The 23940-nt window shown below is 41.7% G+C and overlaps 1 protein-coding gene across 9 annotated transcripts in view; it reads left to right on the top strand.

Moving 5' to 3' along the window:
- Positions 1 to 1624: 1624 nt before the first annotated feature.
- DNM2 (dynamin 2) overlaps positions 1625 to 23940 on the top strand; it is an 82219-nt gene continuing 59903 nt past the window's right edge. For 3 of the 9 annotated variants that reach the window (XM_069083064.1, XM_069083063.1, XM_069083059.1), the window contains exon 1: positions 1627 to 1979. In XM_069083064.1, coding sequence (XP_068939165.1) covers positions 1819 to 1979 — 161 coding nt within the window. In that variant the 5' untranslated portion in view covers positions 1627 to 1818. Of the gene's footprint in view, positions 1980 to 23940 lie in introns of all 9 variants that reach the window. The other 6 variants (XM_069083065.1, XM_069083060.1, XM_069083062.1 and 3 more) reach the window with 3 other exon arrangements.

Below are 23940 nucleotides of genomic sequence, written 5' to 3'. Positions count from 1 at the left end.
GGACTTACCGGGATTCTGAGGTAGGCCCGCTTTTTTTTTTTTTCTGAGGCACCAGAACTAGAGTCGGCAAATTAACACATATAAGATGATTGGAACATCTGTGTTTGAATTCTGAAAATTACGTGGCCATAATTTATTCTTCGACTCCGCCCTTCCTGCGAGTCCTATTCTGGGTCAAATGGGGAAGTCTGTTTTACGTAGCACCGTTGCGTCACTGCTGTGCGCTGTGCTGGGAATTGTAGTTTTCTGCAGTGACATGGCAGGAGTGTGAAGAATATGATCGTTAGAAGCCGTAAGTCAGGGGATCCTGAGGTAAAAAAGACATACACAGATATGTTTCTAGTATGTAGCATTAAGCACGTACAACATGATTACAAATATATTTAAAATGTAACGATAGATTGTCCTGGGAATTGATGGGTTCGTTTTCACTGCTGCTGTTAATCAAAGACTGGATAGCCAGTTAGTTGATAAATATTTATTAAGCGCCTACTATATGCAGGCAAACCGCTGGGGATACAAACACGAAAAAGATCTACCTTCACGGAGCTTACAATCTAAGAGGGGAGGGGACTACACACAAAAAGAAGATGAAAGGGGGGGGGGGGGAATTGTGTAAGGAAAGGTGACCGACACAGGAGGCAAGATGAAGAAATCCAAAGAGCAGCTTGGCTGGAAATTAAGAGATGACTGGCTTGGGAACCCTCTATGGAGGTTTTGGGAAGAGCTCTCCACCCCCTCTCCATTCAGAGGGGTCCCAGGTGCAGAGGGGTGAATACCAAGGCTAAACTGATCTTGCAGGACGATGAGGTCCAGGGTCATGATGTCCAAAGCAGTGCAGCAGGGTGGAAAATGACCACCTCTCACGAATCAGGTCCTTGTTCAGGTATGAGTTGAACTATATAGCTTTATCTTTATCCGTTCTAATTTGAATATTTCTGGTTCTTAATTACTAATTAAGTCCCACTGGCAGGAAATCTTGATTCTCGCCAGCAGGGGACGCTCATTTTCTCAGGCTCAGGGGATCCTTCTAAATCAAGAGATGGTTGTTTCGAGGAGCCTGAGCGTTAACAAATTAGAGCAAAAGCTAAGTTGATCGACAGATGCATTTCTTAATCACTGACGATATTTAGCCGGTAAACCCGCCCCATGGCTTGCTCTAGTTAACTAATAAGAATGACAACATTTTTGGCCAATGGAATAACTAAAGGAATCGGGCTACTGTGACGTATTAACGTTTATCTTCCAATCACATTTGATTTGGTGGGTGGAGTCCACTAACATCACTGGCTTGCTGATCCGACAGACAGGTAGTCTCGTCAATGAGAATTGCGAAGATGTCTTAAAATAGGCGGAACTAGCATGCAGTTTCCCAAAACACCGCCCCCGGCTTTGACAACCAGGTTCCTCAACCTATTGGGTCTGGGGAATAGTGACAGTTCGTTTATCCAATGAATTCTCGAGAAAAGAAAAGGGGGTTAGGACATTTTCGCCCATAACCATCATCAGTAAGCCCGTACCTCTACTCTATTGGCTTTTGACCGAGAGTGACAGGGCTAAGGACCAGTTGGCAGTGGTCTGAAGGGTTTGGGGCGAAGCATCAGCTTGGGAGGGCCGGTCCCGGTTGCGTATGGGGCGGGAGGTCGCCTGGGTCGGGTGTCGCCTGAGAACCGGATGAGGCGGCGACTGTGAGACGAAGTTTGGAGTCGGGAGTTGGGCTGAGTCCCGGGGGAGCAACCGCCGGCGCGCGGGGCTGGGTCGTTGGGAGGCTGGGGAGGTCTCGCGGGCCGCGAGGGGGGAGTCGCCGCCGCCGCCACCATGGGGAACCGGGGGATGGAGGAGCTGATCCCGCTGGTCAACAAGCTGCAGGACGCGTTCAGCTCCATCGGGCAGAGCTGCCACCTGGACCTGCCGCAGATCGCCGTGGTGGGCGGCCAGAGCGCCGGCAAAAGCTCGGTGCTCGAGAACTTCGTCGGCCGGTGAGTCTTGGGCAGGGTGCGCCGGCGGCGGAAGATGGGCGCTCCCCCTCCCCGCGGGCCCTGCTCGCTCTGCTCGGGCGCAAGCGGCTTGAGGAATGGGCCCTGGACGCGCCTGGCTGCGCCGCTTGCGTAAGCCTCGGGCCGTGCCGCGGGTGGAGGAGCGCCGCTGGCGGGCGCGCGTGGACGGCATAAAGGGGACCGGGGGATGGGCCCTGACCTAGGCCCCCTCGCCCGGGGGGGGAATCATCCGGGGGTCACTCGGACCCCATGCGGTCTCCGTCCCCTGAACCGGAGGAGATCCACAGCGGCGAGCGTCGCCCTCCCTTCTCCTCACCCCAGGGAAGACCCCGTGTGCCCGCTTGGGTGACCGGCAGGTGTCCGGCAGGCGTCTGACAGTCTGTCCGGCCCCGGCCTGCATGGTGCCGGCCTGGAGGGGGAAAGGAGCGGATTTTCGTAGATGTACAGCTGGAGGGCAGCTAGATCAATCACTTCACTTTACAAATGAGGAAACCGAGGCCCAGGGCGGTTAAGTGACATGCCAAGGTCACTGTTGGCTCCCCTGGCATTATCAGGGTGTGTTTGTCTTGGGGGCGGGGAGGTCGCCCGACCAGCTGAAGCTCCTGGGGGGAAAAAAAGCACCAGCCTGGTGCCTTTGTTGCCATTATCCCACTAGGTTTGGCCGGTGCTCTAGGTTTCTTTTTTTTCTCTGCAGACAGTTGGGCTTGATTAGAGTTAACTGCAGCTCCGGTTATCTTGGCTCTGGACATTTGAGCTGTGGAGGGAAGGACAGTGTTGAGAGACTGGATCCAGGGATTCATAATGGGGCGTTGGGTTGTCTCTTAAAGCATATGTTTTATAGATGTGATAACTCCAGGTTCAGAACCATCTCAACCCCCTCATCTGCCCAGAGATGGTGAAGAGCACAGGGTCTCCCCCCACCCCTTCTTTGCAGGAAAACTTCAGGAGATGATAAGCCGAGTGGGTCAGGGCCTAGTTTCAAAGTGGACTTTCAGTGTAGTGGAGCCTACGGTAGTAGAGTGGTGCTCCCCTCCCCCGCCAGTCCCTCCTTTCCCTTGTCAAGGAGAAGTTCGAGCACATATTCTTCTTTACTTCGAAAAGGGCTCTTGAGTCATGTTTAACTTCCCTATTCTGGGAGGGCAACCTGACTGTGGTTATATGTGTCCTCTCCTCCATCTGTACTTAGTGAGGCATAGGCTCTCAGTGTGGCCAACATCTTCCTGGAGACCCACTATCTACATGTCTAAGTTTACAGAAAAAGCATCTGTGCCAGCAAACTAGAAACCCAAGTTAGATAGTTGATATTGTACTTTTAGATCTTTGATGCAGAATACTTTCAGACAGTCCTTGCCGAAAATAATTCATTTACTCAAAGTGTTAGGGGTTTTTTTGTTTGTTTTTTCTGATTATAAGCCTACAGTTAGACGTTTGGCAAAATATTGGGAGTTCTTTGTATTAGTAATAACAGTAGTTGCTTTATCTGTCATTTCATTTGATCCTCAAAGCAGCCTGTGGAATATATACTGTTGTTGTTCAGTAGCATCCCACTCTTCAGTGACCATATCGCATCAGTGTTGTCCTTATAGTTTTCTTGCAAAAGATGCTGGAATGGTTTGTCATTTCCTTCTCCAATGGATAAAGGCAGAGGTTATGTGACTTGCCTAGGGTCATACAAGACTGGATTTGAACTCTGGTCCTCCCCACTCCAGGCCCAGAACTCACTGAACTACCTAGCTGCCTTTGAAGTATATGTTACAGACACTATATTCATTTTAAAGATAAGAAAATAGACCCAAAAAGTTAAGTGACTAGGCCATTGACAGACAGCTAATAAACAAAGCAGGATCTGAACCCAGTTATCTTAGGCTGCTTTTCATTTTACTGTGCTGCTTCTTGATCATTAAAAAAGCATCATTTAGCCGTACTGTCTTTCCTCCCTAGAAAGCTAAACAATAAAACTGACTCAGATTTGAAAATAGTTGAAATTTTAAAAATTCACAATTCACACTGCAGACAAATAATATTGAGAGTTTTTAAAGAATTAACTAAGCCAGTTAGTCTTAAAAAAATCCTGTACAATCAGACACAGTTGCATACAGGTGGTAGTTTTTCTTCCTGAATTTCTTTTGGTCCTGCCCTAGAGACATTATCCCATTTAACTGATGGTATGTTTTTGAGGTGGTGACAGGAGGGTGACTATGAATGGACTGACTTGGGTGGTTTTCAAATTCCTTCACTAGATGGGAGGGGTGGTATGTGGTGCTGATAAAAGAGGTTCTTTCCCCTCCTTCCAAACCCAGTCTGTGTTCACTTCCTATCACTCAGTCCCGCCTCCCTTAAGAGCTCTGCCTTAGTTGAAGTGAATGCATTAATTACACCACAGTTTGAACTTTATTTCTTCATTATTAAAGCAAAATGGCTAAGCTGTCCATTTTGGTCATCTGCATATAATAAATAAATTAATAAATAAAGTCCTATAAAACATTACCTCATCAGTATTATCTATTTCCAAAGTTATCACCTAGATACAAGCTTTCATTCATTTGTTGTTCCTTCAGGTCTCACTCTTCATGACCCCATTTGGGGTTTTCTTGGCAAAGGTGCTGAAGCCAATGTTTGCCATTTCTTTCTCCAGTTTATTTTAGATCAGGAAACTGAGGCAAAATGGATTAAGTGACTTGCCCAGAGTCACACAGCTAGGTAAATTTCTGAGACCCAATTTGAACCTAAGATGAGTCTTGCCGATTTCAGGCCCAGTGCTTTATCTCTACTGTGTCACCTAGCTACCCATATTTCAATTCAATATTACCTGCCTAGTTCTGACTTTTATTATAGCCTCCCAATAAGTCTTCATGCCTATTCTGTCTTTCTTTTCCAATCAATTATTTACATGGTATGTCAAACTTCTCTTCATTATGCATACGTCATAACCTCTGCCCAGTAGCCTCCACTGGTTCCCTGTCATCTACTGGGTAGAGTTCACATTCCTTAGCCAGACATTTAAGGTCTTCATTATATTTTTTTGACCTTTTCAACCTTAGTCATACTACTTACTCTCCTTGTAATCATCATAGGAACTAACCTGGAAGGAACCTTGGAGATCATCTAGTCTAGCTCCCTTGTATAGGTCAAGAAACTAAAGCTCAAAAATGCCAAATCACTTGATCAATGTCACACAAGATTGGGGGATTTGAACTCAGGTCCCTGGACTCCAATGTCTTTTCCCCACCCAGTACAGCTAAACCAAACCAGACTCAGTCTCATTTGATTTCCAGGTTCTACATCTTTCCCTGCACCCAGAATACCCTTTCTGCCCACCCCCCTTGGAATTCTCACCTATCCAGGTCATATGTCTTCCAGGATACCCCCCACACGTTTTGAGTGTCATATAATATTTTGTTTGTACCTTTCTAATGCACTCAGCATATATTATTTGTTTATCCACAGATGGGGATGAAATGTTTATTTTTTCAAAGTGCTTGTGCTTTGTCTGAGACACTGAGTATGGAGGCCTAGGTTTCCTCTTAACTCTGCTGCTAAGGAACTAGGTTACTTTAAGCAAGTCATTAAACCTGCCTGTTCTCCTGTCACAGTATGTGAAATCTCTTGTAAATCTAACACAGCTCTGTATGTGTGTCAGTTCTCTCCCTCTCCCTCTGCCCCTCTCCCTCATGGGTGAGAGAGCTCGCGCGCGCGCGCACACACACACACACACACGAATGCATGAACTTCAGCACACATACCCTATTGAAGGCCCAAGGCCAGTGTTCAAAATTGTAACTTGTTGCTACTTGTTGAGTGATTTGATCGATTGAAATTGAATTGATTTTGCAACTGTGGACTCTCCCAAGCACAACTGGCTTTATTAAATAAATTTTCAATTGTCAATGAAAAGCTTCTGCTCAATTGACCTCTTCTAGACCGACCTTTTCTTTCACTTCTTTTTTCTAGTTATTTGTATATGGTTGGTGGGTGTGCACTGTGGGTTCCACATAATCTTGCAGATTGGCAACTCATCAAGCATTTAGTAAGCACCTGCTTTGTGGTAGGTCCTATGGATACCAAGAAACAAACTACAGCCCCTGTTCCTGTGAAGCTTGCATTTTCTCTGGGAAGATTGGCCCTTGGACTCACTGATATCTGCAAATGTCAGGTGATTGGGGAGTGGCCTTAGTAGCTGGGGGTATCAGAAGATGCTTCCAACTTCACTTAGAAATTAGGTGCTTAGACTGAATTTTGAAGGAAAAGAGGGATTTACAGAGGCAGAGATGAGGGACTGCATTCTTAGGAAATAAAGTGCAAGGAATTATAAGAAAGCCTAACTGAACTAAGGCTTTTTTGAAAGGGAGGAATAAAAGGGGCTCTAGGTGAGCTCTTTAAATGTCAAACAGAAGAGTTTCTCTTGGATCCAGTTTGAGTAGGGGAGTGCCATGGTCAGACCTATAACTTTAAGAAAAGACCTATACTTTAAGAAAAAATACTGTGTGTGCCTCACATGTGCCCATAACTTTAGGGTCCTCAGGATGTATGCAGCTGCTTTGTCCACCTTTGCTTTGACCCTTTAATACTATGGTTGTAATATATTTTGCTTTTTGGAGGGGAGAAGGCAGGGCAGTTAGGGCTAAGTGACTTGCCCAAGGTCACAGGGCTAGTAAGTGTTAAGTGTCTGAGGTCGGATTTGAACTCAGGTTCTCCTGACTCCAGGGCTGGTACTCTATTCACTGCACCACCTAGCTGCCCCTGTGGTTGTAATTTTAAAAAAAAATTAGCTGGAAATGGAGCTGACTTTTTGCTCTTTAGTTAAAAGTTGAAGTTTATCTTACTTTTCTGCTAGCTTGGTATAAGAAAATGTGCATAAAATTTTTTGTTAGTAATGAAATGCTAGTAAAAAAAATTTAATTTAGCATCACAGATTTAGAGCTAATTTGAGTGCCTAGGGTTTATTCAGTAAAATAAATGCCTCTACCTTTATGTCAGTACACCTTCCCCAACTTTATGAAGATTTGACTCTTGTGAGCGTCAGATTTTTCATGTCAAGGTAATGTTTGATCAGAAGAGACTTTTTAAGGTACTTGAAGTTTGCTGGCTTTTTTGCTGCTACTTTGTGCTCACTATTTGTGACTTCAAGTGGGGGGAGTGGTTGTGAAGTCCCCAGATTGACTTGGGGACCCAGCAGATAAGGAAGGATTCCTGCTTCTGATACACTAATGCCAGCCTTCTCAAGGTTGGATCCCTTGGGATTCTAAAATTAGATTGTATAATAGCTTCAGGTCCACATTCAAAATTTATTTGATCAAGGACTGTCAGTGTCACTTCTTAGTAAATGTAGATTTAGTTCCCTAACAAAGTGTGGTTCTTGTAGATGACAGTGAAAATTTGTATATAGCAATATGGACTTTTTTTTTTAAAGATGGGTTGAGTTGGCAGTTTATCAAATAGAATCATACTTTGAAAGTAATTTGCATCCGGGCTGTGTATTGAGTTGCCTAGTATTAGCACAACTTTCAATTAAAGTGACAAAAAATTACAGACAATTCAAGGGGTTTAAAAATGGAAACATCTACTAACCCTTCATTTATAGTGGTTCTGAAAAGCACTACTATAATTAAGCCTATTTAGTGTGAAAGTTTTAGCAAATGAAACCTTTATTAAGAGGTATTTATAGGGTATTGCCCACAATCTTTAGGATTTTTATAATGACATTATCACATTTGCACAGGAGATTAAAGACCTGACCTCTGTGAGCTTCAGTTTCCTCATCTGCAGAGTGGGGATAATTGCACCTCTCCTAAATACTGCCCAGGGATGCAGTAAGGTTCACAGGAGATCATGGGTGAATTCTGCATGGGTGTTCTTCAAGCCTTAGGGTTAAGTAAATGTCAGACGATAATTTTTAAAAAGCTGTGCTTCTTCCTGTAGCATTCTCCTCCTTGTTTTTTTTGTTACTGTTAATGATTGTCGATGATGCTTACCTGGGGTCAAGATTCCTGCTCAGTATCTACCTCATTCTAGCTAAAACTTGGACATTAGAAGAGCTGTGGTTTGCCAGTTACCAGTGCAGGAACGGATTCCCCTGGACAGCTTTGGATGAGTAACTTACTTCCAGCTATGATCACTTATTTGGCCACACTCCCTCTTTCCAAAAAGCTGCTGCTGTTCAAAAAACCTGTCCTCCAGGCATAGTGGATTTTTGTAGGGCTCTTTTGGGTTAACCACTGTGGGCCACTGGGATGTGGGACTATGGGTTAGATCTCACCCTGGCTTGAACAATATGCTCGGGGGCTGTCAGCCTGACTAAGGCAGTTGAGGCCCTCGCTTCTCAAGGAAGTCAGACCTCTTGGACCAGTAACTTTCGCTGGTGATTTTTTGCAAGATTGTCAAGTCATTTAAGAGTGGTTGATGAGTTTATTGACTGGTTAGAAATGAAGTTGGTAGCTTTCTCTTCTCAGTTGATTCTGCTGCTTTTGGTGTACATTTCCACTGTGGCTGTGGGCTTTTGCTTATAGAAGTGTTGCCGGGGACAGTGGAAAGACACCTGAACTCAAGTAAAAAATGGCCCAGGTTCAGGTATAGATCACTTATTTAACCTTTCTTACCCACAATTTCTCTCTAAAATAGGAATGATAATATTTAGAGTGCTTACCTCACAAACCAGGAAAATCACAAAAAGTAATCTGTGTTAAGGTTTAAAAAACACTTAAAACAATATTGTTAACTATTAATGAACTTTTTAAATTAAAGTAAAATGTAAGCATCAAATCTTGTATTGGCACTTAATCAGTGCTTGTTGAATTGGATCTGAGTGGCCTTCCATAGTTTCTGGGCCTACTGAAATAGGATTATCTACAGCCATTAAAGTAGTCCCTGCCACTCCCCTGTTTGCCTAGAAAGATTGGGTAGAAAGGTTAGGAATAGGTGTGGTTACAGATTCCAGCTGGACACTCCCTCATGAGGAAACTCTCTCTGCAGACCTCTACCACCTTCTCTGCTACTTTGAGTCTTAGTTGAGTGCCTAGAGCACTGAGAGTTAAGTGACTTGCCCAGGGTCACTTGGCCAGTCTGTCAGAGGTAGGATTTGAATTAAAGCCTTCCTAGCTTTAAGGCAGGCACTTGTGTGTCTAATGGCTATTAAAGCTATAGTCAATCAGTAGACACCTATTTACTACTCTCTGCTAAGATATGGGGATGCTAAGGAAGGCAAAGGGCAGTCCCTGCCCTCAAGGAGCTCACAGTTGGACAAGGGAGACCATATGTAGACAGCTATAAACAAGCTGGATAAATTAGAAATAATCAACAGAGAAAGGCACTAGAATCAGGAGAGGCTTCCTGTAGGAGAAGGATTTTAGCTGACTTTCAGAAAGCAGAGATGAAGAGGAAGAGCATGGCAGGCACTAGAGACAGTGAATATGCCAAGAGTCAAGAGATGGAATATTTTTTCTGAAGAACATGTTCTTCAGGGATGTGTCACTGGATGGAAGAGTACATCAGCAAGTGTGGTTTAAAAAGATAGAAGGGCATGGGGAAGGACAGGTCACGAAGCCCTTTGAATGCCAGAGGACTTTCTATTTCATCCTGCAGATTATAGGAAGCCCGAGTTTACTGAGTAAAGGGTGCCTTGGTCTTTGACAGCTGATTGGAAGAGAGACTTGCATTGATCAGGTTATTGCAGTCCTCCAGGTTGTGAGGTGATTGGGGTGGGGGAGGGGGACTAGGGTAGTGGCATTGTTAAAGAAGAAAAGGGGAACATAAAAGAGATGTTAGGAAGCTAAAATCAGTAAGCTTTGGCAGCAGATTGGGGAGTGGAAAAGAGTGAGGAGTTGAGGGTGACATATGGGTTTTAAACACTAGGAAGACCAGTGGGGCCCTTGAAAGTAATAGGGAAGGGGCAGCTAGGTGGCACAGTGACACCCTGGAGTCAGGAGGACCTGAGTTCAAATCCAGCCTCAGACACTTAACACTAGCCATGTGACCTTGGGCAAGTCACTTAACCCCAATTGTCCTGCCTTCCCCCCTCCAAAAAGAAAAAAGAGAAAGTAATAGGGAAGTTAGAAGGAGGGGGGAGGGCTTTTGGGGAAGCAGGTCAGGTGGTAGGATCAAGGAGTGAGCATGAAAATTGGAATGAAATATACCATAGGATAAGATACTAATCCAAGTAGAACTTTTCATCCAAGCCCAGCTATGCTGGCAAGGGTGTGGAAAACATACTTTGGCAGTCAACAGAAATTAAATTCCACAAACATTTATAAGTACTTATGCAAGGAAAGGAGCTTGGATTCCAGTAGCATGATAAAGTAGGTAAGGAAGGCAGGTGCTAACGGGAGAACCCACAGAGGCTACCTATTAGAGGTGAAGCCTGAAATAAGTCTAGAGAGGTAGGTGGGAATACAGTTGGGGAGAGCTCTAAATGCATAACTCTAAGCCTTGCAGAGCTTACTTTTTTACCTTGTGCTCAGTAGTCTGGGGGTAGGGGGGGTGTAGCTGACATTTATACTCCAGTCCTATGGAAGCCTGCCCTTGAGAAATAGGGAAGGAACTTGCATTTGGGACGTTGAGCCCTGGGTTAGCAGGATCCTAGTGGAAAGCTCTTGAGAAGCAAAAGGCAAGACATAAGATCTGATGCCAGATCCCTGGTGCCCAGGATAGGTCAAGAGTAGCTTTCTATTCCCTTCCCAGAGAAACATTGTTAAATCTGAGTAATTCACCTGCTGATCCTGGCTTTTTTAGATCAGGCCTCAGTGGACAGGTGTGTGTTAGGGAATTCCAAAAGAAGCCTCAGGAACTGCTTGCTTTTCTGTCTTTGTGGGGACAATTTATTAGGGGGCAGAGTGTATGAAAGAATTGTAAGTACCTTGAAGAAACCAATCCTTCCCCCAGCCATATATTCCCCTGATATATAATAATATATATAAGAGCCTTTCTGAGGTAAGTTACTGACCACTCTTTGGGTGTCACCTCCTTAAGGAGCCCTTCACACACTGTGGGAAGGAAAATCCCACCAGTGTGCCCCTTCAGGAGATTTGTCCTCTGTCTCAATAAAATTTTTAAGTGTCCAGGCTTCAGAATGGTTAGCAGAAATGGTTACCAGGCTAGCAGAAAGAGGGCCAAATATCACATGGTTAATAACTGAAGTTCTTTCTTAGAGTGTGAGGAGGGGCCCAAGTTTAGAATAAAACCAAAGGTCTGTCATTAAATACAAACTTGAATTTAGTCAGTATCTGAGATTCTTTCTACATTTCTATAATAGTTTCAATTTTGCCACTGCTTTTCAGAAATTCAGAAGGGATTAAACCTAACAATTTTAACTTTAAAGAAAAAATTTATTAATACCTTTTTTTTATTTTAAAGCAATTGGCGTTAAGTAACTTGCTCAAGGTTACACAGCCAGTTAGTTATTTTTTGTGTGGGTGCCAAGTATCTGAGGCCGGAACCGATCCCAGGTCTCCTGACGCCCAGGCCAGCGCTCTTACTCACTGTGCCACTGTAGCAGCAAGCACCCCAAGCGTCCTCAGGGTTTGCCGCCACCACAGGTTCTTGGATCTGCTTTGTTAAAGGAAAGCAACTCAAAATGGGTTAACAAGCTTACTTTAATCAGTCAGACATATATCGTTTACCTTGTTCAGGGGAAAAAGGTCAGCACCCCGAACTTCAAAATACACAGACAGAGTTATCAAGACAGAAACAGATCAAGTGGACAGCTTTCCAAACTGTCCAGCCATTACATCCATACCCAGTCAACATCTGGGTTTTTCAAAGCCTGGGGACTCTCAACAACGGCTTCCCAGAATTCAGATCAAATCACAGAACACTTTTCAAAGTGAGTCCCAAAACAAAGCTACACATCTGGGCTTATATAGCCTTCTCCTGGCTCAGAGAATGTAACAACCTTATTGAGTCACTGGCCAATCAAGAAGTATCTACTGAAAAACAAGCCTTCCCCCACCCCAGGCTTCAGGTGCATTTTAGCCTAGGGGCAGGGAAGATCTTCCAAATTTGCATTCCCATTACAGCCACCTGGCCACCCCACTAACTTTTTTTTTTCTCATCACCTATTTTTCCCACTGTATTTTTCTCCCCCACCCTCTCAGACAACAATCCATTGTAACAAAGTTTGAAAAAAGTAGCAAAGAAATCGTTGTGTTAAAAAAAAAAAAAGTCTGACATATAGAATATCCCACACTCCTGAATCCCTATTTATGCAAGAAAATTGGAGAGGGATATCATCTCATGCTTCTTTGGGGCCAAACTTAATGGTTAAAATTCTGCACAGAATCTAGTTTTGATTGCTTTATTACAGTCATTGTGGATTGTTTTCTTGATTCTTCACTTTTCATCAGTTCATGTAAATCTTAACATGCTTCTTTCTCTGTGTTCATCACATTTCACTGTTTCTTAAAGCATAGTAATATTCCATTACATCCATGAACTATTTGTATAGCCATTCTCAAGTTGCTGGGGATCTACTTTGTCCCTAGTATTTTTGCTACTGCAAAAAGTGCACCCAAAAAAATAATTTGTTGTATTTGAGTCAGGAAGCCTCAAATTTTTTTATCATCGACCTAGTTGGGTATACACTTAGCAGTGAATGGAATCTCTGGTTTAAAAGATAAGAAAATTTTAGCCATAATTTTGTACCATAATTCCACATTAGCTGTATTTACTTTGATAGGCTAGGGCTCATTTCACTATAGACCTTGGGTGTGTCATGTTGTTTAGAGGGATTAGTTACAAAAGTGGTATCATTTAAGGCTGATTTTGGGTAGCTGCTAGTCTAGGCCAAAAAAAAAAAAAACAACTTATTCCCACTGGATACTAGCCGATTTTGATTTTTGCAGTTGATTTTTCAGCCCTACTACCTTTTATACAATTTCCTGGTATCTTCGACTTTTGTTGTTCAGGCATTTCAGTTGTATCCAGCTCCTTGTGAACATTTGGGGTTTTCTAGATACTGGAGTGATTTGCCATTTCCTTCTCTAGCTCATTTTTACAGATTAGGAAACTGAGGCAAACAGGGTTAAGTGAGTTGTACAGGGTCACACAACTACTAAGTGTCTGAAGCCAGATTTGAACTCAGGAAAGTGTTTTCCTGTCCTGCCTCCAGGCTTGGCACTCTACCTAGCTGCCCCTTAGTCTTTGACTTAAGACCCTAAAAATGTTTATAGAGAATTATCTTTAAGCAGATGATTTACAGATCTATTTATCCAGCCCTATCCTTTCTCTTGACCTACAGTCTTAATATCTCCAAGCTGCCTTTTTGGACGTGTATCTCTAACTGGCCGTCTCATAAACTTACCATGTCCAAAACTGAATTCGTTATCTTTCCCCACAAAACCCTGCCCTCTTCTGCACTTTCTTTTTCCTGTGGTACCACCATCCTTCCTAGACACTCTAGCTCCAACTTAGGTATTAGCTTCAGCTTCTTACTCACTTACACTATCCCTATATCCAGTCTCTTGCCAAGTCCTGTCAATTCTGTCTTGGCAACATCTCTCCCACATTCCCCTTTCTTGCCTGACACTGCCACCACTGTGGTCCAGGTCCTCATTACTTCATGCCTACCGGCAATAGCCTTCTGCTTGGGCTTCCTGCCTCAAATCTCCTTCCATTCTCCATTCAGCTATTCAAGCTATCTTCCTAAAGCACAAGTCTGACTGTGTAACCTCTCTTATTCAATAAATTCTAGGGCTTCCCCATCTCCTCCAGGATCATATCCCATTTGGTTTTAAAATCCCTTCATTTTGATGTCTCCAGCCTTCTTAAACCTTATTTCTGAAAAAGTACTCTTTGTTCTAGTGACTTGAGTCCCCATGTTGTTCCTCAAACAAGACCCTCCATGCATTCTGTGCATTTTCACTCATTGTCCGCCATGCCTGAAATTCCCCCTCCCTTTCTCTCTCTCCCTCTCCTCTGTCTCCTGACTTCCCTGGCATCCTTCAAATCTCAACCAAAATCCTGCCTTCTTCAAGAAGCCTTTCCTCTTGCTAAAGCTCCAGTAGATCTATTTGTATCTTATTTGCATGTTGTTTTCCCCATTAGATCATGTGTTCTCTTTGAGGACAGAAGCTGTTTTTGCCTTTCTTTGTTTGTATCCCTGGCACTTAATGTAGTGCTTGGCACATTTTAGATGCTTAATAAATGTTTCTTGACTTCACTTACAAAATCACCCATAAAAGAAGATTGACAACTTCGTATAACTTCCTAATTGTTAAAGTGGGGCCTTTCCAGAAAACTGAATGAAGTCTCAGTCCCCTTTGTTAGATCTTCATCCAGGTCACACCCACTAGCCAAGGATGTCCCACGGGGTTTTATCCTGGGTCCTCTTCAGGTCTCCCTCTGTACTATTTCACTTGGTGATCTTATCATCTCTCTTGGATTTAATTATCATCTCTCCACAAAATTTCAGATCTACCAGATATCTCCCTAATCTCTCTGCTGATCTTCAATTTTTCATCTCCTACTGCTTTTCAGACATCTTTTGCCCTAAATCCTCCCCCAACTCTCCCCACCTTCTCTATTACTGTAGAGGGCACACTGTCTTCTCAATACCTCAGGTTCACATCCTAGGAGTCATCCTGGATTCCTCACTGTCTCTCACACCCCATATCCAAGCTGATGCCAAGTCCTGTCTATTTGACCTTTGCCTAGTGCAGGCACTCATCCCCCAGGCTATTGAAGTAGCCTGCTGTTTGGTCTGTCTGTTTCAAGTCTTCCTACTCCTGAAGCACAGGTCTAACCATGTCTCTCTCCCAGTGCTTTCTCTCCTTTTATTATTATTTCCTATTTATCCTGTGTGTATATAGTCTTTCTGTTTATTTCTTTGCTAGTTGTCTCTCTCTTTAGACTGTGAACTCCTTGAAGACAGGGACTGTTCTTTTGTCTCTTTTTGTGTCCCCAGTGCTTAGTATGGTGCCTGGCCCATACTAGGTGCTTAATAAATGTTTGTTGACTGACTTTAAAAGGTTTGACAGTTTAGTCTGTGGAAGTTGCTAATGAGGACAGAAGGAAAACCTGACTGGTTTAGGGTGTGACCTCACTATATTTACATACCTTACAAAACTGAGTATCTTTAGAATGCCATAGCAGTGGGTGTGGTATCTTTTAACTGGTGTATCTGGGAAAGGTGGAAGTCCAGGTTGATTTATCAGTCCCTTTTTTCTTTCAAACTGTTTTCTCTACCATGTCCTTGATGAAGGAGGAACCCCAACGGATTTAGTGTCTCCTCTTCAAGAGAAAATAAATGAATTGGTGTCTGAAACTAAGATTATAAATCTCACCTTATCAAGGTTTAGGCCTAGTCAAATATTAGCTTCTTAGAACAATACCTTCTCTTTTTCTGAGCTGACCTAGCATGGTATGGTGAGAAAAGTGCCATATCTGGGGTCACCAGACTTAGGTGTGGATCCTGGCTGTGCCAGTCATTGTAACCTCGGGCAAGTCACTTAAACTTCTCCATGCCTTGGTTTCCTTACCTGTTAGGGGAGGAGACAAATTTAGATAATCTCCTAGTCCCTTCCAGTTTATGTCTGATCCTTTGATTCTGATAAGATTTTCAGTTTTCTAAACCCCAACCCAAGACATTAGCCTGACCACCTGCACCTACCATCCTGCCTCTTCCCCACCTGTCTTTGTTTCCCCAAGTTGAGCTATTGTTGCAGCTGAACTCTCCCTGTCTCCTTGATCTTGGTGTCCTTAGGCAGGCCCCTTTTCCCTCTTCCTTCTTTACTACTACCTCTACTCCAGATTTTAAGTGCACTTTCTAGAGTTGAGTTATAAGAGGGAAAAGAATCTACAAATTTAGAAAAAGTACACTGGCATATGGTCATTAGAAGAACTAATAAATAAGATTTCTCTAAGACCAAATGTCCTAAACTTCCTAAAGTATTCTCCTCAATTACTTCCTCATACCTGCCTCTATAAATCATGGTCCTAGACTAGAGATACAGGTTACTTTGCACAGTTACTGGAACATGATAAGCACTTAAATACTTCTTGATTAATTGCTAGAAAACTCCAGTTTTAGAATTCTACCCTCCACTTGGAATTAATCATAGTTCTTGGTTCTGAAATCCCAACCAATTATCAAAGCTTCCTGATGGTTAGGTAGCATAGTTGATTGAATGCTGAACTTGGAGTCAGGAAGACCTCAATTCCACTTAGTCCTCAGACACTTACTAGCCATGTGACCCTGGACAAGTCACTTAACCTCTGCCTGCCTGTTTCCTTATCGGAAAAATGGGAATAACAGCAAAACCTGCCTCCTAGGGTTGTTTCAAGGATCAGATGAGATGAGAATTGTAAATTGCTTAGCACTATGCCTGGTACATAGTAAATGTTTATTATAAGTATCAGCTATTATCATTATTATTATGTCCCAGTGTTGTTGTTTGAATAAAATGAGACAATATATGTAAAGTGCTTTGCAAATTGTAGAAGGATATCAGAAATCTCCCTTTAAGATCCACTTAAAATACAAAGAAGTATTTCTCTATCCTAAAACTTTTTCTAGACTTTTCCCTTTAGGAAAATAATGTGTAAGATCAGAAACAAAAAGCTGTTCCTAAGGAAAATATATCAAAGATGGAAACTGGATTTGGGACTATGACCTACCAAAGGGCAGTGGTCTTCTGTTTAGAAATAATTAAGATATTCATCACAGTGTGTCCTTCTTTGATTTCATCAAGTGACACTTGAGATGAGTGGTCAGAGAAAGAATTGAAGAGTTGCTATGTGACTCTTCTATTTGCTGAAACAATGTTAACTCAAAACTATGTTTTACTACCTTGTGACATTTCCTTGTTCAGGATTCCTCAGATTGTCTTGGTGGGGTTGAGGGAGGCGGGGTTGCAGCACTATGACAGCCCTCTAAGCTAGAAATGCTTGAATTTAGAATAATGTTAAATTAATGAAAGTTGTTCCTTTCAGATACATGCCTAAAACTTAAGAGTATAGTTTTTATATTTTTTCTTCAACAAAACCTTAAAGCACTATATAGATGCTGGCTAATATTATTATTAATTATTCTTGAAAGGCAGGTTATGGGTGTCCAAAGGAAATCCCTTTCATCTTTCTAAGATACAAACAGGTAAATAGGAATATTTCCATCACAGAAATCTATCTAATTCACCCTGACCTAGAGTACTCCCAGAATTAACTGGAGTCTTTTCTTAGTTAATCTTTTCAGAGTACATTTTTTGCATTTCTTTCTGTAAGAAAAAATCTTGACCATAACACCTACCATCTATGTGGTACTTTAAAACTTATTCAGTGCTATTTTCTTACTTACTGAAGCCAGTCACAGCTAGGAAGGAGATGGGTCTCCTTTGTGGGCACTGGCCCATTTTATGGATAAAGACACTGAAGAATAGAGAAGTTAAGTGGTTCATCCACAGTCACACAAGTAACAAGTGACAGTTAATAGGGGTGAAGAGGAAGGAATATTAGATTATGACCTTAATAAACACCAACAAAAACATACAAAATTCTGACCAATTGCTCTGTGTTCCTTTCTGATCCCTTCTGCAGTTCTGCTACCTTTGGTTTGACTTTTTTTTTTTAATAGTATTGTAATATGTGAAGTTCTGAGAACCAGGAATGACTTATGAATAGAGGACCCTAAACTCATATAATTTAGACCTTAGAGATTACTGGATCCAGTTCCACCCACTCTCACTTCACAGATGAGGAAACTGGGGCCCAGAGAAGGGAGGTGACACACCCAGAGTCCCACAGAAAGAAAGAAGGGAAGGTACCTATTATATAGCAGGCACTGTGTAAAACATTTTATAAATAGTATTTCATTTGGTCCTCACAACAACTCTAGGAAATAGATATTATAAATATCCCCATTTTACAGATGAGGAAACTGAACCTGACAGAGGTGATGTGACTGACCCACTGTCATGCAGCTAGTTAAGTGACTGAGGTCCATATTTGAACTCGGGTCTTCCTGACTCTAACCCTTGTGCTCTATCCAGATTAAGGGATCTGAGAGGAGGGAGCTGTCTGAGGTATGCGTTGATCTGCTCTGGGTGCAGCCCTAAATTAGGAATAGTCAGTTTTCAAGCCAAATGGTTTCACAAGGGACAAGGTCCTAGAAGAAAAGAGCTCAATACATTAGTCACACAAAGGCCCTTGTGTCTGGGATCAGAGCACCACATGGCTGACTTGACCACTTTGTGCCATGTAGGATGAGGGTGGGGGGAGGATAGAGTGGGAGCTGGGAGGGTACTCTAGCACCAGACAAGTTTTCTGAGGCCTTTGGGACATGTCAGCCCTGCCTTGAGCCTTTGCTACAACTTTTGAAGCATTGTGGTATATTGGAAAAGGCATTTATTATGGTGGCAGACAACCTGGGTTCAGATCCATCTTTGATTACTTACTACTTGTGTCAATTCTGGCAAATCAGTTAGCCTCTCGGGCCTTAGTTTCTTTGTGTGTAAAATGGTAGGGGGGAGAAGTTGGTGTTGTGAGGTACATTCTAAGGGATTTGCCCTAAATGGCCTCTAAGGCCCTTCATACTCTTGATCTATGATCTTATAGGAGTGGAAAGTATCTTAGCTTTGAAAGTAAAAGGTTGGGGATGTGGATGCTTGTTATTGGTTTAAAATGTCATCATCCAGAATATTTTGAAAGTGGGGATATAGCTGTTCCAAAACATCTGTTTGGAAGATAATCCTGAGCCATTACTCAGTGGGAGGAAACGGTGGGGATGACATCCATTGTCAGCAAACATATTACTAGGCTCCTACTTCCTCCTCTGCAGCCACTTCCTCTTACACAGGCTCTCATCTGAGACACTGACTACAATAGATTCAGGAAAACTCTGTTTGGGCTTCTGAATGTGTGACCTGAAGGGCTTGAACATACATGAGCTTGGTTTCTACCTTGACAGTGCTGTGATCTTGGGATCACAGAATTTGACAGTTGGGAGAAACTTAAGTGACCATCTAGCCCAGTCCCAAAACAAAAGGAGCCCTTGTTACAACACACCCCATAAATGGTAATCCTGCCATCCAGGGAGGGGAGATATATCACTTCTTGAGTCCACCTGTTCCACTTCGGATCACTCTGTTTGTTAGAAGTTTTCTCTGACATCACATTTAAATTGTCTCTTTCCAGCTTCCAACCTTTGTTCTTTCTCTGCCCTCTGGGGCCAGAGAGAATAAGTCTAAGCCCTCTATCTGACAGTTCTTGAGCTAGCATGTCCCCTGGAGTCTTCTCTTTTTCCAGCATGTCCCCTGGAGTCTTCTCTTTTTCCGAGCTAAATATGCCCATTTCTTTTGGTCAGCCTTCATATGACAGGCCTGTCACCATTCTGTATGCCCTCATGCAGATAGAAGCTCTCCAGTTTATCAATCAGTCTTTTTTTAAACAAGTCTGATGAAAGCAGAGTAGAATGGGACTATAACCTGCCTTATTCCTGGAAGCTGTATTCCTATCTGTGAAGCCTGAGATCAAACGAGCTTTTTTGACTACTACATTATTCTGCTGACTCATTGAGCTTAGAGTCCACTAAAACCACCAGATCTTTTTCAGACAAACTGCCCTCTAATCATACCTCCTCTGTCTCATTTGTCAAGTTCATTGTTTTGGGGGGCGGGTATCCAACTGCAAGCATTGAATTTCATCTTAACAGATTTAGCCTAATGCTTGAGCCTGTCAGGGTCCTTTTGGAGAGGGATCCCTGCTGGCCTTCCTCACTGTTCTCCCAGCTCTGCTCCTGACTCTCTGGATTTCTCCATCATGCCTCCAAATAGGTACCTTTTTCCTCCCAAATGCCCAAGTAATTGATAACAGTTCTAAATGCAGATGATCTCCTGGAATATTCCACTGGACACTTCCTGTCACCTTGGCATTGAAATACATCTATTTCTTGAGAATACTTGTTGAATAAGTTCCAAATCCAGTTGCATTATTATCTAGTCCATCCCTCCATCTTCTCCACAAGAATATTGTAGTTCTGTCACCTTAATCTTTAAGATGACTAGAAGAAAAGCAGATTATATCCTCACAACTATGGCTAGGAGATATATTCTTAATTAAACCAAGGATAAAGGCAATTACAAGAGATAAAATTATAACTGATCATGAAACTGAAAAGCCTCTGCACAAACAAAATTAATGTGCTCTGGATAAGAAGGGAAGTGATCAAATACAAAAAACAATCTTTATATCAAATTTCTCTGATAAGAGTTTGCTACCCAAGATACAAACTGTGTGTGTATGTGTATATGTGTATACAAAAACCCATTCCTCAATAGATAAGTGGTAAAAGGATATAAGCAAACAGTTCTCAAAAAAAATTGCAAAATATTAAAATCCACATTAAAAAAATTTCCAAATCACTAATAAGAGAAATGTAAATCAAAACAATCCTGAGATTTCATTTTACACCCTGCAAATTTCCAAAGATGACAAAAGGTGGGAATAATTAATGTTGTAAAGTTTGTGAGAACATAGGCTCACTAGTGAATTCTTTGTGAAGTGAATCAGTGCAACAGTTTTGGAAAGCACTTTGGAATTATGCAAATATAATGACTAAAATATCCATACTCTTTGACCCAGAGATTCTGTTACTGGGTTTTTGCCTTAAGGAGACCATTAATAGGGACAAAGTTCTCACATACACCAAAATATTGAGAGTAGCACTTTTTGTGATAGCAAAGAGTTGGAATCAAAGTAGATGCCCCTTGTTTAGGGAAGGGCCATATTACTATACTCTAAGTAATGATGGCATGCGACAAATACAGAGAAGCATGGAAAGATCTCCATGAATTGATGCAGAGTGACATAAGCGGAACCAAGGACAGAACATACTATAATGACGATAAAGATGTAAACAGAACAGCCACCAAAAAAAAATAAAAAATGAATGTTGCAAAATTATAAAGAACAAGTATATAGGTCACAAGAAGAGGTGCATGTTCCACAAGGGTCTACATTGTATATATCTTAAGATTTTTTTCCAGAGTATTGGTCAATTATACTGATTTTGTTTGTTTTTTCTTTTGTCTTTAAAAAAATAGTATTTGTTATAGGATGGTTCACTGAGAGGGGAAGGAAAGGATACTGAAGGAAGATAGTGATATAAAAAAATGAATCAATAAAAGCTTTTTTTTTTAAAAGAATACTGTGTCATATACTCTTCTAAAATCTAGATAAACTGTATCTACAACATTCTCCTTATCTTATTTGCTTAGTAATTCTGTCAGAAAAGTCAGTGAGGTTAGTCAGGCAGGACCTGTTCTGACTGAAGCCAGCTGGCTCTTTGTAATCACCACTTCCCTCTCTAGATATTTGCCAGCTAGTTCTTTAATAATCTCTTCTAGAGCAAGTTCACTGTTGTACAGTTTGGAAGACTTTCCTTCTGTTCCTTTTTTTTTTTTTTTAACTGGGATAAGATTTTCCCTTCTCCCATCTTGTAACACCTCTCCTGTTTTCAGTCACTGAAAGTGGCTCAGCCCTCACAGCTGCCAGGTCTTTCAGGATCTAAGGATCTTTTATCTGGGCCTGGTAGATTGAATTCACCAAAGGCAGATACTGGTGCCCCTTTAAACATCTCCTTACCTTGGGTATCAGCTCCCTGGGAGTCAAATTTTGTTCTGTGATTTCCAATGTAAAGGTTACTGTCCTTTATACTAAAAAACAGAAACAAATGAGCATTTAAGCTGTTCTGTTTTCATTCTGATCAACTGGCCTCCTTTTTCTCTCTGTATGTAGCTTAAAAAAAAACCCATACCTTTTTGTTTTCCACAACTTCCTTCAGCAGCCTTTTGCATTTCTAGATATTGTTTTTACAGAATTTCATACTCATTCATTTTCTATTACCTGGCTGGTATTCTATCTTTCGTACATCTCTTTTTTTAAATAAGTTTATTTATTTTTGGTTTTCAGCATTCATTTCCACAAGATTTTGAGTTACAATTTTTTTCCCCTTCTTTCCCTTACCCCACCCCAAAATAGCAAGCCTACTGAATACCCCTTCCCCCAATCTGTTCCCTCTTATATCCTCCCCTATTACCCCCCCTAACTTTCTAGTAGGGCAAGATGGGTTACTATACCCCAGTACCTGTATATCTTATTTCACAGTTGCATGTAAAAAACAAATTTTTAAACATTTATTTTTAAAACTTTTGAGTTCCAGATTTTTACCCTTCTTCCCTCCTCACCCACTCCCACAGGGAATTTAAGCAATTCAATATGGGTTGTGCATGTGTAGTTACGCAAAACATTTCCATGCTGGATATATTGTGAAAAACTGACTATATTTCCCTCCATCCTATCCTACCCCCTCCCTTATTCTATTTTTTCCTTTGACCCTGTGCCTTTTCAAAAATGTTTGCTTCTAACTACCCTCTCCCCCAATCTGCCCTCCCTTCTATCATCCCCCCTCTTATCCCCTACCCTTTTTTCCTGTAGGGTAAGATACCTAATTGAGTGTGTATGTACTCCTTAAGCCAAATTCAATGAGAATTAGCTTGTCCCATTCCCTTTCACTTTCCTGCTCTTCCCCTCCATTGTAACAGTTCTTTCTTGCCTCTTTTATATGAGATAATTTACCCTGATCTGTCTCTCCCTTTCTCCTTCTCCCAATAAATTCCCTCTCACCTCTTAATTTTATTTTTTTAGGTATCATCCCTTCATATTCAACTCATCCTGTGCCCTATCTATGTATACATGCATATACATATGCCCACACTCACATATTTATATACACATAAACCCTCCTATACATACATATATATGTATACATATATATTCCCTTTAACTATCCTCATACTGAGAACAGTCTTATGAGTTACAGTTATAGTTTTTCCATGTAGGAATGTAAATAGTTCAACTTTAATAAGTTTCTTATGATTTCTTTTTCCTGTTTACTTTCTCATGCTTCTCTTGCTTCTTATATTTGAAAGTCAAATTTTCTGTTCAGCTCTGGTTTTTTCATCAAGAATGCTTGAGGGGGCGGCTAGGTGGCACAGTACATAGAGTGCCAACCCTGGAATCAGGAGGACCTGAGTTCAAATCTGGCCTCAAACACAACACTTACTAGCCGTGTGACCTTGGGCAAATCACTTAACCCCAATTGCCCCTCCAAAAAGCCAAAAAAAAAAAAGGAATGCTTGAAAATCTTCTATTTCATTGAATAACCATATTTTCCCCTGAAGCATTATACTCAGTTTTTCTGGGTAGGTGATTCTTGGTTTTAGTCCTAGCTCCTTTGACCTCTGGAATATCATATTCCAAGCCCTTTGATCCCTTAATGTAGAAGCTGCTAGATCTTGTGTTATCCTGATTGTATTTCCACAATACTCAAATTGTTTCTTCTTGGCTGCTTGTAATATTTTCTCTTTGATCTGGGAATTCTGGAACCTGGCTATAATATTCCTAGGAGTTTTCTTTTTGGAATCTTTTTCAGGAGGTGATCTGTGGATTCTTTCAACCTCTATTTTGCCCTCTGGTTCTAAAACATCAGGGCAGTTTTCCTTGAGAATTTCTTGAAGGATGATTTCTGGATTGTTTTTTTTATCATGGCTTTCAGGTAGTCCAATAATTTTTAAATTATCTCTCCTGGATCTATTTTCCAGGTCAGTGGTTTTACCAGTGAGATATTTCCCATTGCCTTCTATTTTTTCATTTGTTTGGATCTGCTTAATAGTATCTTGATTTCTCATAAAGTCATTAGCTTCCATTTGCTCCAATCTAATTCTGAAGGAATTATTCTCTTCAGTGAGCTTTTAAATTCTTTTTCTATCATGGAAAATTCAGCTTTTTAAGGCATTTTTCTCCTCATTGGCTTTTTAGGCTTCTTTTGCCATTTGAGTTAATCTATTTTTTAAGGTGTTATTTTCTTCAGTCAGGTTGTTGACTCGCTTTTCATGATTTTCTTGCATGAGTCTCATTTCTCTTCCCAATTTTTCCTCTACTTCTCTTACTTGATTTTCAAAAT

The sequence above is a fragment of the Petaurus breviceps genome, unplaced genomic scaffold, assembly GCF_028583685.1.
Source record: "Petaurus breviceps papuanus isolate PSGF00001 unplaced genomic scaffold, PetGlider_PUasm1.0 172, whole genome shotgun sequence".
NCBI classification, from domain to species: domain Eukaryota; kingdom Metazoa; phylum Chordata; class Mammalia; order Diprotodontia; family Petauridae; genus Petaurus; species Petaurus breviceps.
This window is presented reverse-complemented; position numbering and strand designations above follow the sequence as displayed.